General features: G+C 39.1%; 1 protein-coding gene across 1 annotated transcript in view; it reads left to right on the forward strand.

Moving 5' to 3' along the window:
* The window catches only part of osbpl8 (oxysterol binding protein-like 8), a 121,387-nt gene that overhangs the window by 15,871 nt on the left and 88,611 nt on the right, over positions 1–16,905 (forward strand). The window contains exon 2 of the mRNA XM_059325558.1: positions 16,274–16,371. Coding sequence (XP_059181541.1) covers positions 16,327–16,371 — 45 coding nt within the window. The 5' untranslated portion in view covers positions 16,274–16,326. The remainder of the gene's footprint in view (positions 1–16,273; positions 16,372–16,905) is intronic.

A 16,905-nucleotide genomic window follows, 5' to 3' on the forward strand; every position in this document is an offset into this window, starting at 1 on the left:
TTTTAATTTTCAATTCTCAGAAGGATTTATGCACACTATTGCACCTGCTGCCATGAAATAATAAGCTAGTTCACAGCATCAGAAGCAGCCACTGGGGCTGAACATACATGTCAGAGCCTGATGACACTCCCGTGACGCACCACAATAATGTGCACAGTTGGTGCAGAAATAGGACTTAATGGGAAAGAAAGGGGGTTCTCTTCTCTTCTCTTCTTCTTCTCTTAAATGTTATGTGACACAAATTGGTTTACCTGTGAGTTAAGGATGAGCAGTTTCCTGAGGCTCACTGAGCCAGAATTCAAGACATTTAAAGACATCACAATGGACTTATGTTGGGCATTCATCTTTGTAAAAATGTTTGAGACATTTTTAAATGATCAGTTGTTAGATGAAGATAGAAAATGTCTCACTGGTGTATAAAATAAGCGATTTTGCCTCCAAAAGTCTGTTTATGCATAATCAAAGCTCCTAATTTTTAACTCTCTGAACCCAACCATCCCGCCAGGGGTAATCACCAAAAAAACAGTTTATCCTAGAACGAAACTGTAAAAATGCGCATTACTTCCAACAGTCCCTATTATCATTATTCCAAAAAGTAACTAAAACAAAGCTTAAAATTGTGATATTTCTGCCATAATCACTTTATTGTACGTGTCTCATTCTCTGGTCCTCAGCGACACTGTGAAGCCATGATAGATTTTGCTGAGACAAACTGTCATGTCAGAAATATTCATTGAAAATCAGACAGAACTGCAGGCTGTTTACACAGAGCTGAGAGGAGAGGACAGGAGAGATTGTATGCTATATATACACTCATGGAAAACATTTTTTTCTCTTAAAGGGTTGTGTATATAAATTCCATTTTATTCCAATAAAAAAAAAAAAAATCAGATAAATTAAACTTGCATTTTTTTCTTTTTTTTTTTAATGATTTATGTTATTAGAACTGAGACATTTTTAAGTTCACAAAGTGCTATGCAGAAAGGCATGAAAAATAAAAAGTAATTAAAATAAATATGAATAAAAGTAAATAGTGATATGAATAGTAAAAAACAACACAACAAAGATAGTTTAATTAAGTGTCCTTGGGGAAGCCATTTAAAAGACTGGTTGTTAAAAGCTTTTTTGCCCATTAAGTTGCTGTGACACTGGTCAAGGTAAGTGTTTCCATTGAATTATCAGTTTGCTTGGTTGCAGGTTACAGTAGTATTTGTGTTCTGTATTTCCCAGATAAATGAGTTAACATGGGCTGTAAGTGATCTCAATTATTTCATTTCAAGTTTTATTTCAAATAGTGAATCTGAAAACCCTGTTTACACAGACAGTGCTACTCTGGATAATATTTCAGTCTGTATAGAAGATGAGTTCTTTACCAATATGTGAGGCACCCGCTCACATCGCCAGTTAATTCTGCAACCCAAGAGCCTCTGCCCCACCCTAAACCGCAAATCCTATAATGACTGCAGCATTATTGGGCTATTTAATTCATGTGAAAATAAGATAATTTATTTAAAAACAAAGGTAATTCAGGTAATCCAATTGAGATGAATATATTTGTTTTATTTTTATAATATTGAGCAGCAGATATCCACCGTTAACATTCTTGCTCGTAACACACTCTATATTCCATGTTGCGCAGAAGTCAGGCCTGACACAAAAAGTTACATTAAAATGAAGGCAGATGCTGTTAGCACCCAGGTGTTCATAGCTGACCCAGGTGGATAGCCAATGTAGCTATATTTACACCTGGGTGTATTTCATGGCAAAGACAAGCCCCCAGATGTCAGTAGCCAACAAGTATTATAGTAGATTTTTCAGTGAATAATAAATATAAAGTGACTTATTACATCCAGAAGTACTAATATCTACCTATTATGAATGTCTTATAATTTAACTCTAACCCTAACCCTGAAGTTACCGTTACCCGTTAGACATAAGTGTTGCTAACTAACCAGCTGATCAATAACCTTTACCATTTTTTCACCAATCCACATTAAATTGAGCAAAACATACGGTATTCAGCCGCACAACCTGGAGTCGAACCTGTGGCACTGGGTGTGATGGGCCCATGACTTCCAGCCTGGGCTAACCAGCCAGTTGAAAAAACAAGTCTCCATGCACTTTTTAACGTTAAGCCACAAGGACGTAAGGCACTGCCCTGACCAATCCTAGCATCACAGGACGGGTAAAAAATGGACCTGCACTTATACGGTGCTTTTGTAGTAGCTTTTTGATCACTACAGACTGCGCTCATTCGCCTGTTCACATACACATTTATACTGTTGGCAGAGGCTACAGTACCTATGGCGTCATATTTGACTCAAAAGTCGCGCGAGCGATAACACATCTGCACGCAAATTTATTCCGTGTCACGTGTGCAGATTTCAACTGCCGCGCGCACTTTTTTGATCTTCGCGCACATATTCAGCAACCGAGTGAAGCAGATTCTCCCCCGTGCTTGCTTGCGGTGGAGCTCTGCTCGCGCGGAGCGAGGACTTTTGACACATTGGGGGCGGGGCCAAGGCTGACCCCGGGCCTCTTATGATTGGTCATTTTCCAGCCCTCCACGTGGGTGCCTTTTCAGTTTACTGCTGACAGCTGGTAGCGGCGGCATCATCTAAACAACAACAACGGTTGTTTCATGACGTTCACGACCACAACCCTACGCTTAATCATTGGTAATAAAAAGGTTAAAAAATGCTGTTTCTTGTTTCTAAATGATCATACAGTATCTCCGCAGTCCGTCAACACACACCGGATCCGTCTGTGTCCCGAGGACGCACGAGATCTCGCGAATTCACGCGTAATGAAGTCATATAACCGGAAGAGAATCAACATCTCTTCATTAATGACTGGAGACAAATCCAGCGACTCGGTCTTAACGAGCGCTAACGAGGTCGGCCGGAGCCGACAAGAGCCTCTTGTTGATAAGCTGGCTGACCTTGTTAGCGGCAGTTAGCTACAGTTAGCTCTGTAGCAGTACAGTGTGTATGTGCTAACAGGCTAACAGTTAGCTCTGTAGCAGTACAGTGTGTATGTGCTGCTGCTGCAGGAGGTGTTCACTTAGCGATCTCTGTTTGTTTCATAGACTGTATATAAATAAATTTCAGGTCTGTCCCCGCCCATCATGACGTCTTCAAGTTGTGAAATACGTTAACCTGAGGTACTTTATTTTGAAAATATACCGGATGTTTTATTTTGTGTCTGTGCACGACTTCCTGTCCCGAACGATCTGCTCTGTGCTGAATTTATCACGTGGAGGGCTGGAAAATGACCAGTTATAAGAGGCCGGGGGTCAGCCTTGGCCTCGCCCCCAATGTGTCAAAAGTCCTCGCTCAGCGCGAGCAGAGCTCCACTGCGAGTGAGCACGGGGGAGAATCTGCTTCACTCGGTTGCTGAATATGTGCGCGAAGATCAAAAAAGTTGAAACAGTTGAAATCTGCGCGCGTGACACGAAATAAATGCACGTGCAGATGTGTTATCGCTCGTGCGACTTTTGACTCAAATATGACGCCATAGGTACCACCTGCCACGATTGGAAATTCATTCAAACACTGATGAACGCAGCATCGGGAGCAATTTGGGTTTCAGTATCTACTTCGACATGTAGACTGCCACAGTCAAGGATCGAACCACTGACCTTCCAATCAATGGGCGACCACTCTACCAACTGAGCCGGTCTTAATCTGAATTGCAGAGGGATCCATAATGCAGGATTGAGAAGTCTGATTGTAAATAGCCTAATAGCTGCCGTATGACTATTCTCACCAGGGTGCAAATAGACACACTAAAAAATAATAATGTTATGGCTAAGTTTGGTTTATAACATGTTATAATCAGTCTCTGTTTGTTATGTTGTTACCCTGTGTTTGACAGTGGTTTGTAGTCTAATAACAGCCAACACTATAAATGGAATACAGTAAAAGAGAAGCCATCCGAAATGAATTGCATTCATTTATTTTGATTTTGACCCACTTTTGACCCAATCAGAAAGGATCGACGCAGGCAGAGGATTAAAACATTAAATTAAGATTTTATGTACACATCCGCGATCCCACCTGCCTGTTCTTTGTTTTACCCAGAACCAAACCCAGAAATAAAATGAAGACAAAATACAACCTGTGAATAACCTTTTTAAGTCACCTGTTGTGTACCCATGGGTATCTGACTCAGTACCTGCTTACTATAGAAATACATCAACTCTATATAACAAATGGAATTTTTCTGAGAGAAATGATATCAGTCTCTTACTTATTACAGTAGTTTTATTACTGTGTGTGTGTGTAGAATACAATACAATACGTCGAGGTCACATCCAGCAGGGGATGCTTATATGAAACGCTCACCTCCTCTGTCAGTGCACACACACAGAGGGAGCTCTCAGTGCTGCTCTGCCACCGACACCGGCAGCCCTCCAGCACTAGCCTACATATCAGAGGAGGAGGAAGAAAAATATGGTGATGTCATCTCTATGTCTCTCTCTCTCTCTCTCTCTCTCTCTCTCTCTCTCTCTCTCTCTCTCTCTCTCTCTCGTCCTCTGTCAGAGGCAGTGTTGTGAATGTAATGGTGATTTCTGCTACCCGAGCTCCATGAGGTAGGTCCTTCACTCACCTCGCTGCGCTCTCGTGCACATGTGCATGCCGTGTCGGTCCAGCTGCCTCCATGATTCTGTGTGGTAAAATTTTACCTGCACTCAGTCAGAGTACTGTGTGTTCAGAAATGTCACTCTTGGGGCTTCTTTTGGCTGTTTTTCCGCTGTGTATCTGTGTAGGAAGGCTCCGTTAAGGTAACAGATGCGAACACACTGAGGTCACATCACACCCCAGCCTGATGATGTGTCCTGATACCGGGGTAGCAACTGAAAATGTGTCTGGCGGTGTCTGACTGCAGATAGCTGTCGAATCCCAGGCTGAGACAAGGAGGTGAATCATATTCACCCAGCTGCTGATCATGTAGAGATGATTATAATGATCCCGTCCTCCAGCTCGGCCTTTTTTCCCAGTGCACTTGTTTCTTAAAAGGTCATTGTTGGGTCACAGGAATATTGCCCACCATTGGGACCTTTGCACTTCCTTTTGGCATCTGCAAATCCTCTAAAGCGCTCAATCAGAATGATTTTTTAGGCTTAATGTGTTAATATCTCATCCTCACATCTTTTCCCCTATTTTCTGTTATGCAAGAGGTATCACACACACACAAACAGACACATATTATCCAACTCAGGCTGCGTGCGTCATACATTTTCTCTGAGCAGTTCTGTAGTGGAGCTCTCTGATTTTCCTCTCTTGTCTCTGTGGCAGGGATTGTTCTGTTCTGTGCTGTTCGTTACGAGCCAGCAGTCGATTTAAAAGCGAAGCAGCCGCAGACGTTCTCCTATAAGGGGATTGAACAGTCTGAGGTCACCACAGTCTCCTTGACACCACAGGAGTTCAGATCTCTTCATCATGCTCATCAGCATTCCCATCCACATGCCGCTCTGGTGGATCTGATAAATGGGTGTCACTGCTGAGTCACCTTGTTGAATTTAACAGGGTAATACAGTTTTGATTTTGCACGGTGACATACTTGCTGCACATGCCGTTCTCTCACCGTAAAGCATAATATTAAAGGGATGTTATAAAGACAAAAAGACATTCGCTGTCATTTTTGCTGTCAGAGAGGATATGAAAGCACCACAGTTTTTAACAAGAAGAACCACTAATAACACTCATTATAGAATTCTGAATCAAGTTTATGACATGATAATGGTCCTGCCTCTAGTTGAGCAGTGCTCCATGAGGGCGTGGACACTGGCTTTAATGTGGCACATGAGCCGATATGATGACATTGAATTTCTTATCCGTTGAGGATCAATCGTAACAGCTGTTATTGTAGCTGAGCTGTACTAAAGTGAAGTAGAAACCCCAATTTATTTCAGTAATGATAATAAAATAATATTTGTGACACATAGGGCTGGGCGATATGGACCAAAAGTCATATCCCCATATATTAAGGCTGAATATTGATATAAGATATATATCCTGATATTTTTATCACAAATGTTCAGTCAAAGCCAAATATGACATGTCACAAATAGTTTTATTTAAACCGCTTATTTAAGTGAACATAAATACTGCAGGAGAACCTTTTTTTTTTTTTAAATATCAAAGCTCCATAAAGTGCACAATTATATAAAAAACATCTTAAATTATATACCCTATGAAATAAAGTAGGCCAATCTTTTTCTGAAATAAATATATTTATATGAGAAAAGAATAATGATCATTACAAAAGAACTAAATATGACAAATCCTAGTAAGGGCAGCATTTATATATAAATAAAGAAAAAAAGTGAACTATAACGATATATGCGATATGGTCTTATTCCATATCACATTTAAAAATATATTGATATATTTTTTATTTATTTATTTTATTTTATTTTAATCATTTTTTATAATTGATATATCGCCCAGCCCTAGTTACACATATTTGGTGCTAAATTTAACCATCTGACAAATGATCAGTTAATAAAATTGGTCAAAAGTCTCTCCAAAATACCACCATTATAATTCACTGTTGGGATGATGTTCTCCTATTGAATGCAGGGCCCTTTTTACACCATAACTATTGCTTCTTCATGAACAATTCCGCGATAATTTCATCGGTCCACAAAACATTTTCCCAGTAGTATTGTGGAGTGTCAAGGTGCTCTTTGGAAAACTTCAGGCATGCAGTGATGTTTCTTTGGAAAGCAGCGGCTTCCTCCTTGGTGTCCTGCCATGGACGCCATGCCTGTTCAATCTTGTGTGTGTTGGTAGACTAGAGATGACTAGAGATGTTAACCAGTTCCAATGAATCCTTCAAGTCTTTACTTGTTACTCTGAAGTTCTTTTTTTTTTACCTCACTGAGCTTTTGCGTTGGGCCTTTGGCGTGAACTTGGCTGAGCATCCACTTCTAGGGAGAGTAACAGGACTAAATCATCTCCATTTGTGGACCATTTGTCTGACTGTGGACTGGTGAATACCTAAAGTATTTGATTTACTTTGTAACCCGTTCCAGTTTGATGTAAATCAACAATTCTTGATCGCAGGTCTTCAGAGATCTCTTTTTTTGCGAGGCATGGTTCACATCAGCAGATGCTTCTTCAACAAGTTTGAGTGTTTTTTACATGTACAAGTATCTCTACGCCTCACTCAAATCTCATTTCATTGTTAGGACTTCAAGTTTACCAACTCCTGACTCCAATTAGCTCTTAATGGAGTCATTAGCCAAAGGGTTCACTTACTTTTTCTTTGAATGTTTAATGGGTGTGTTGAATAAAGAAATTAAATATTATAATAGTTTGTGTGGTATTAGGTTAAGCACGTTGTGTTTGTCTATACTTCAGACTTAGATGCAAATAAGATGCTTTATGATGCTTTTTTCTTGCCACTGTAGATGCTCAAGTTGGCAGGTTCCTTCCAAACACCCATCCCTAATGGCTACTATAGGGGCTAACATCATCCCACATTACTATAGTTGGACTAATTGAATCCACAAAATTCAGACCTAATTCATGCAATTCCAAAATTGTCTAGGGACCCTAGACATTGTAAAGAAATATTCAAGTAATCCATTTTGAAATATGTGAAAATAACACAGGTGTACTGCAGGAGAATAACTACATGTGATTAGCATAAAATGGGCATGTCTGTAACAAGGAGACCTTAGGCACCCATAGAACCCATTTTCATTCCCATATCTGGAGTTCAGTGGTCAAGAGACCCCTTTTGAAAATGGCCGTACTAAATTTAGCCTAACTTTGCAGTATTATTCAGCACCCCTAGATCTTTTAGTTTCATGTGATATCAGTGTCATCAATATCGCTAAAGCCTCTGAAGGATTAAAAGTTGGCAGAGGGTTAATCATCAGGTTCCCAGCTTTCAGGTGATGTACACCACTTCCAAATTAAGTCTACTGTTGACCTTTTATCTACCCCTAAACAACCCCACCCTAACCCTATGAACAGGGTCTCATGGGTAAAAGGCTTAAAAGACTGGAAATATTCTATATTTCTATTTTTGAAAATACCAAAATAATTAATGCATCCTACTAACAAGTATTGTTTGTGTATTCAAAGCCTGATATATTTTATTCCTCTGTGCCATAGATCTCCATTGTTGTTCAGTATTATATTAAAAGCACATCAGTGAGCCACACTGCTGCACTGTGTCACAGCACACTGTTTTTTTATTTAGACTCAATCCCACAAGCATTATCCAGCTACTGGAAATACTCACTAGAGCTCTAAATGTGTATTATTCTGCGTCCCAAAATACTCACAGAAGAATACTCACAAAAATATTAAACTAGCATTTCACAAACACTGCAGTGCCCTATTAGTTGTAAATGGTACGTTAAGGCATGGGCTAACAGCTAAACGTGCTGAGGAAATTGAAAGGTATTTAGGAGGGACTTGTGTTGTTCAGTTTGGTATTTTATTTTCAATAAAAAAAACACCTTTATACTTTAATCTGCTGCCTTTTAGGATGTTCACAACCTTTACAGGTATTAAAGTTTGGCCTTTGGAAAGTTTCAGCTGTTTTTCCTATAGCTACCCCGACAGATATATTGGCCTATATTCGCTGATATTGTTGTCAGTATATACACCAGCAGATAAGTAACGAAAATGTCAAAGATTCAAGGAGTCTTTATTGTCATCACATGTTCAATGTGGTGGGAATGAAAAATTCACACTCGGGTCCCGGCTAAACCAGCATATAGAATAAAATACAATCAATAGACATAAAGATACTAAAGGTAAGTGTAAAGTGTCCATGTGCAAAATGCAAATTTGCAAGTAATCCATTAAGCATATTGGCAGTACATTTAAATGTAATAAAAAATTGAGGAAGTTCAAAAACGGTGTTAGAAACTGTATCTTTGTCACAATTCTTAAGAAGAGAAATTAAAGGGATCCTTGCAAAATGTTTTCTTTTGTGTTAGGCATTTAAATAAAATGACTTTTAGCTGATACATCCTTATATTTTTTTAAAAACTCTCAAATATTGATTTTTGTATTTAGCAGGCTCTACTTTTTATATTTGGATTCAGTAATTTCAAGGAGTACAAAAGATATATGGCAACTGACATGTTGTTTTGGCTGCTGAAATTAAATGGATTAGAAATTGTGCCCAGCCAGCACAACCTGTATGGTCCAAGCCAGGATTTGGAGGACACCAATGTCTTTCTCAAGGGAGGGGGTGTGGTCAACAATACTATTTTAGAGAGTAGAGAAAAACCCAAAGACTGTTTCCCCTTTTCCCACAAGTCATTTCTGGTAAGATTTGGCACAACTTAAGCCAACACAAGACTTCTGAGTGAGTAAACCTTCAGGATACTGTCAGATGCTTTAATACGGAGGGGACAGAAATTATGCATCTTGTATTTATGAAAACAAAATCTGTTCAGGGATGAGATTTAATCTGTGCTACAGGAACGGCTGCCAGATGATATGTTATTGTGCAATGCTGCAATATCTGCAAGTCTATTTTTTTTTCAAACCACAGAAAGATCTGTTTTTGTTCTGCCCTGTATTCTCTCTTCACAATGAAAGCAATCCTACACACTGCATTTGTGTCACTGTATACCTTTTTTTAGATTTCTATAGATTTGTCATTGACATTAATATGTTTCTATCCTCATCTGGGGGTGCAAAGTGATTCTTATTCTGGTGAATAAGTGCTGGATTCTCTGAGGTCTAGCAAGGAAATCCTCTGCCTCGACTTACATGGTTGATTAATATTCCTCACTCCCTGACCTACATGGATTAATTCTGTTTAAAGATGTCTCCCCCTGAGCTGGGCACCAAACTGGGACAGGCAGAAGATTATATTGGACCAAGCGACTTGAATGTCCCCTCTGCCTCCCTCTGTTTGTCTTGTTTTTTTTTTTCATTTTCACTGAGAGCATTTTTGAAAACATAGTTTTTCCATTAGCCCTCATTACTAACAAACTTACAATCGTATAGCCTCATGTTTGATTTTTCTCTACAGGAAATTGCATCTAGCCTTTTGGGCTATTTCATCTTTAAAAACTCCGAGCTGTCTGTATTCATGTGTGTGAATGAGCTCAAAGTGCTGATGGTGCTGTAACCAGACCATACCTCGGGTACGGTGTGTATGGAAAGATTGCAGCTCGCCTTTTTTGAAAAGTCTGAAATCATTAGCTGGTTAAAAGGATATAACACATACTATGTAGCCATAACATGTGAACTCTAACTGTTTAGCTATTGGTACAGACGTTAAACAGGTAGCTAAAATTAATGACTCAACAGTTCAAGTGATTAGCTAAAAGTAATCAATAAACTGTTGAAATAGATAGCTAAAAGTAATGAATAAGCATTTAAATAATAGAAGAAATGGATAAGCAGTTTAGATAGTTAGCTTAAAGTAATGAATAAGCAATTGAAATTGCTAGCTAAAGGAATTGAAATGGTTGACATAGCTAAAAGAAATGGGTAAACATTTAAAATAGATAGCTAAGTAATGGAAATAGTTAAAAGAACTTAAAGGGATGGATAAACAGGAGAAATAGCTCACTTAAGTAATTGAAACGGTTGAAATATCTAAAAGAAATGTATAAACAGTTGAAATACCTAGCTAAAGTAATGGACACGGCTGAAGTAGCTAAAAGAAATGGCTAGCAAAAAGTAACAGACAAATGGTTAAATTCTTGTCAACAGGATGTTGAGCATTGTAAACATTGAAAACATGATACCTGCTAAACATCAGCAATAGCTTTGTCATTTGGAGCTGGTTATCATGCTGACATTAGCATTTAGCTCAAAGCAGAACTGTGCCCAAGTACAGGCTCCTCAAAGAGCCGCTAGCATGGATAAAGAATTCACCCATTCACCTGAGGCTGGCTACTGTATGTGGTTAGTCCTGCTCTGCTTCCCTATTGTTGGTCACGCCCAGGCACTAGTCAGTCATCTTGATAAGACTTGATAAAACTTGGCCTGAGGCTGAAGTATCTGGCAGTTGGGAATTTATCAGCAAACAATGGTGATATTGTGGTATGGACACATTCAAATAATTAGAGGATTTCAGCATGTACACAGGAAGCCAAACACATCATATATAATATATTTTAAGTTGTTACTGTGAAAATAATTGTTGTTTTGAGTAAACAACTTTTTCCAGTCAATATCAAAAAGAAGCCTTTGCTGCGAGAGTTGTTGGGGATAATTGTAAAAGCTCCATGATCACAAGTGGAGGCAATAAAGACCTTGTTCAGAAATATCAGAGTGGCTGGCAGTAGCTTGAAGGAGAAAATGAATCCTCAGACAAAAACATAGACATGAGAGTTGTTTGTGCTGTGGTTTGGTGTTTGTATTTTATAACTTAAGTGGGATAAAATATCAGGGACCAACATGGGACATTGTTACAGTGTCATCCTTTGCTTTTATCACTCATCCAGCATGATGGCACACCGTGTGTCTCACTTAACCACTGGTAATCATTTCTCAAATGCTCAGCAGTGACAGCAGTGATGGTCCTCTATAGATCAGCCTCCGGCTGTCAGAGAGCTGCCTCGCCTTTTGGGAACAGACAGCAACAACATCACTACAATCAGCTTAGGGTCCTGAAATGATTGCTGTCCTTGCCTGCCCTTGAGCTGAGCTCTACTGTTAATCTAAAAACAATCAAAGTCAAAGTATTCACCGTTGCTGATTCAAAACAATAGTGACAACTCATCCAAGCAAATATAGTTGGGTTCCTATTATTTTCATACTGAGCTTTTTCTGTAATGCATGTTTTTGTGTAACATTCTGAATTTATGCATAATATTTTGTATTATGTGTAATTTTTGTCAGTTAAACAGTTACTTGGGGCATCTTGATACTAGAAATGTAGTAGTTAAAACCAATACCAGTGAAATCCAATTATTCTCAATATCCTATTCGATTCCATGTTAAAAAACCAAACCAAACAATCCAATATATCCTTTTTCATTCTTCCTGATGGCTAGAGTTGGTACAAAATAACTGAGTGACAATGAACTTGGCCAATCATCTAGAATTCTTAGAACCATACTTACATCTGTAACCTTTTAATTCCCTAAATATCGTCTTTATTAATAAAACGTATGAGTAAAGTGACAAACTCAGTGCTGTAGAAATCATGTTGGATTTTTTTCTGCTTGATCTTGACCATCTCTGGTTCTCTACAGTACCTGTTATTATGGCTGGGCGATATGGACCAAAAGTCTCATTATATGCAACAAAAACAATTGTGAAAAAATGTTTCGTGTCCATTAGTCCAACTTTCTTGTAGTGCTGGGTTTGCCACCTGTTTAGCAAGACATAGATCTTTTTCAATGAACTTGAACTGAAATGTAAATTTCAAAATCTGTCAACTTAAACCATACATTATTCAAATGGTTGCCTGCTATCTTTCGGCTCTGTGGAGAAACCCCTCGAGCCAGTGTTTCCGGCTTCTTTTTGGGTCCACTGCCAAGGCACAAGTTTAGGATTCCCTGTGCGTTTGCCCTCTATCTTTGGCAATGATTCATCACTCTTAGCTGACAGACTGCTGTGGTACGGCTGAAACAGATTGTTGTGTGTCAGCTTGTGCAAAGGGGCAGACTGTCAGTATAGTGTGGGAGAAAATGAATACAATAGAGCCATAGCAGAGCAGATTGTCTGTCACTGGATTGTCCATTGTTTATTAACACTATTGGTATGAAAATGGAAAAAGACTTTCCATTAAAAAAACAAAAATGTAAAGATCCTTGCAATGTCCGCATGAGGGGAGCTGAAAATTCAAGGCAACCTCAAGGCTTATGTGTATTTAGTCATCCAGAAAAAATTAAATGCAGCAGAGCCTAAAGCATATGTTGCCTTTAGAGAGTCTTTCCGACTATTAGTGTCAACTAAATACCAAAAATGTAAGTAAATGGCACAAAGCTAACTCTAGACCCAGAGATAAGGTAGGACACTTTATGTATCCCTGAGAGAATTCAGTTGTTATTGCTACAACTTCAGAGATACAATAGCAGTAAAAGTTTACAAAAAATAAAACCAAAGAATGTCTAGTCTACCTCCTGTACACTATCACAAAACATTCCCTGTGGTTGCGGGCTTTGATTTCTGTGTTGTTTGCCCACCTCAGCTGTGTGGCCGCAGCTCGAGGCTGAGTCACGGACTGATTGCTAAAGCCGGTTTTGAGAAAGAGTGGAAAGCATCTGTCTCAGTGTGACGGGTCCTTGAGAGTCGAGGCCAGATGAAGTGTGTGTGCTGGCTAGAGCCAAGAGGCTGTTGGAGCGCTGGAGCGTTACATTAGTAGAATGACTGGTGGGGTGTTTGGTGACCTTCTCTTTGTCCGGATTTCCTCCTGTCCTCTGATATTAGGCACTATTTGTCTCTTAAAGAGCCTCCTAAAGCTGCTTCCTTGCTGCTAATACCTTCTCAGCACTGTTCTAAGGATGTATTAATATTTGGAAAAGCTGCCAGGTCTGTTTCTTAAATGAAACTATAGTTTGGACATAAAATAATGAAAGGAATGATCCTTCTAATGTGTATCAATTGAAAACTGTACAAAGACAGTATACTCTTATTAATATAATCTTCAAACCTTTTATATTGTAAATATACACTGTGGATTTGATGCCTCCTTTTTTAATTTACATTTTATACAATTTCCCAACTTTTTTGGAATTGGGGTTTTAGTACCTAAATAGGAATAGCTTATACAACTGACATCTTCATCCTACATGTTATTTACTTTTTTACATGAGATGCCAATTTCGGTAGACATCGCCCAACCCTAATTTATACATTTTGACTCTCACCAATGAACTGTGTCACCTTCAGTTTTTCTAGATAGCTGCATCCAAATGCAGGATTTGAAGGCATTGGGATAAGTTTAATAATGAAAGTGGGCTTTAGGGGTCTTCAGGTTTCCGTTTAGAGGGCTTTGGTTGCAAGCAGGCAATCAGTCTGTGTGGAGAGAAAAAGAGGCAGACCACATTGGCTAATATGCAAGCTCAGAATTGAGTTTATAGAGATTAGCAAAAATGTTGTCTAGACCTAAAGCACATACAAAAAGTATTGATGAAGTTGCTATATCTGTTGTCAGGATATTGGTTGGCTACCCCGAAATATTGCTCCTCATACAGTCCTTGCATTTGTAGTGTCAACTCTCAAATCAGAGTACTGCGTCTTTCTCAAGAGTCCTCTTGTGGCTATAGTCTAATAAGGTTTAATCTCAGTTGGGTCCACAGGGTTCATACCATTATAGTATCCACACAAAACAGCAATCAGCATAAGTGGCTGCCTCCTATAATCTTAAAAGCATTTTTAGGACAACCACGTGTTGGCAGGCAGCTGCTCCACCCAAAATAATCTCCCCGAAAGCGTAGAGTGTAATTAACAGATGGTCCCACTTGTTCATGAACTCCTGTTGAGGATTTAATGTGGTGTTAGTATTAGTGGTGTTACAGTTGTGAACAGTTGGGTTAGGCCTGTATTATACTGTGAGCAGGTACAGCGACTGCATGGACAACAAATAGATAGTGTTGACCATTCAAGGACTTGTTGATGGATGGGTGTGTGCGCTAGTGAATGCTAATCGACAGATAAATATTTCATTATTGGTTTGAGCACTGGTCTTTTACTTGGATCACAGAAAACGCTTTTAAACAGTTGTTTGTATGTGTTTTTTTCATGTGCATTAGAGATTGCGTGTTTTCTTGTTTGTTCTTGTTATCCCTTTATTGGCTCATGTTTGAACTGTAGAGTAAAATTCAGAGTATTAAGAAGTTTAAATTCTTACCTTGGCCAAGAAATACGGTAAACAGACCTCAAGATGTCAAATAAAACTTTACTCTTCTTTTCATCCTGTTTACATTGGTGCTCCTGTGGGTCACCATGGAACTAAGGGTGTCAGAATTCTCCAAATCGACTATTCATAAGACTTCTATACCATTGTTGGACTGTTGATTCGTTAAGATCAACCGATCATTCTGGTGATCTTTACGAAGATAGGCTACATTGGTATCAAGTGTGATAAGATGTTTTTTCTTTAAATGTACCAAATTACGATCATATGGTCACATTTAGATAATTTATTCAAATTGAAAGTTCATTTTGATCAAATTTTTTAATCAAATTTAAATTGTGACACCCCGGCATGGAACACACTGTAGATGTTATCAAAAAGGCAAGAAAATGTTTTATATTTTTAATGCTTGTCCAGTCTGCATGCATGCTAGATCCAACACCACATCAGATAAAAAAATGTGTGGCGGATGGTCATTTCCCTTCCTAGCTTCCTATGTCTGGCAGTTTGGGCCATTTTTGGGTCTGACCTTTGCATCTGATGTAAAAGTTAGCGTTGAGGATTTATAGACAGCATTTTGGGGTGATAATTGGGGCAAGCCAATCAAATTTTGGATGTGGTGGAATGATTGTTGGATATGGAATGGATTTAATCCATCCACATACTTGCTCTGAACCTTTCCTGTAACATCCCACTCTAAAGAAACTCTGGCTTTCTTGAAAGCACGATATAAATGTAAGTTATTATTATTGTTATTATTATTATTGAACAGACAAGGATTCATTCTTTGGATTCATAAAGTAACCCACAGCACCATTAATGTAGCTTTGAGTTACTCCCCAGTGAGTCAGTGAAGCAGCCAAGTGGCAGCCAGCAGAAAGGCTCCCTGGATAGATAAAGGTTAAAAACAGTGTCACACTCCAACACTTCTATAGGGAAAACAAGCTGAGGGCAGACCACAAAAAAACAGATTGAAAGAATGAATTTTTCAGGACTCTCTGGGGAAAGGGGCTGACAGGCTGGCTGATCCTTCATCCTCCCCTGCTTCCACTCGAAATAGGCTGTTTATTAAGGGCCTGGAGCTACAACACCTTTGTTTGGGTGGAGACAAAAGGCAGTGGGGAATAGTAGGCACATTTTTGCTGCATTTATATACAAAAACAGAAAATAAGGGAAGTCTTTCATTGTGCTTCTGTTTTGGACAGCAGCAAGTACAGCCTGTTTGTTCTGAAATGTGATAGATGAGAAGCATGAGCATGATGTTGCAAATAACGCCCAATCTTGCAACAGAGTCATCCCACATTAGGTTACAGGGCAATTTGAAAAAATAAACAGTGCTATTTCTAGTAAAAATTGAACTGAGCACAGTATGTACACTGATCCCCTATAAACTACAAAGTGAAAGAAATGACACATATGTTGCAATGTTGTCCAGTTGTGGTAACAAATTTCTTCTCACTCCTAACAGATATGCAGTCGTCAGGGCAGCGCTGACAGGCCTGACTCTGGTTAAACACAACCATGGAGTCCTCCTCTGAGTCCCAGCAGGAGCCTGAGAAAACTTTGGTGAGTCAACACATATTTGCATATGTAGGTAGTCTCACATGAATAATATATTAAACAATGAAAGCTGAGTTATAATTACGAATTACTCAAGAAAAGTTATAGTGGTTGTAAATGCTAGAAATGTACACAAGTCATTGTAGCTGCTATATTTTTTTAAAGAATCTGACTGGGGAACTCAAGGTAACAGGTTGTTGAGCATTTTGGAATGAAAGTCTGCACACAAAGGATACACTCTATTCTCCACTAAAAATCAAGAAGTTAACCTTAAACCCACCCACCCTCCCTTATTGCCTCTGAGATGCTGATAATTGTCCCTGATAATTGGTGGTCTTCACTCAACCTCCAAGTATAGTGTAAAGTTGGAAAGGGGTCTTGTTTCCTGCTGATGTCATTGACAGGACGTTTGCTCCAGGAGTACACTCCAACCTTAATGATTAGCTTAAGGTGCTAATATTGCTAACCTGCCAAGGGCTTGTCCGGTTCGCTGTGGCAGACACTGCACTTTGCTGCCAGTAATTAAAGTTGTGTGTGTGT

This window comes from Centropristis striata, chromosome 22 (genome assembly GCF_030273125.1).
Source record: "Centropristis striata isolate RG_2023a ecotype Rhode Island chromosome 22, C.striata_1.0, whole genome shotgun sequence".
Lineage (NCBI taxonomy): Eukaryota > Metazoa > Chordata > Actinopteri > Perciformes > Serranidae > Centropristis > Centropristis striata.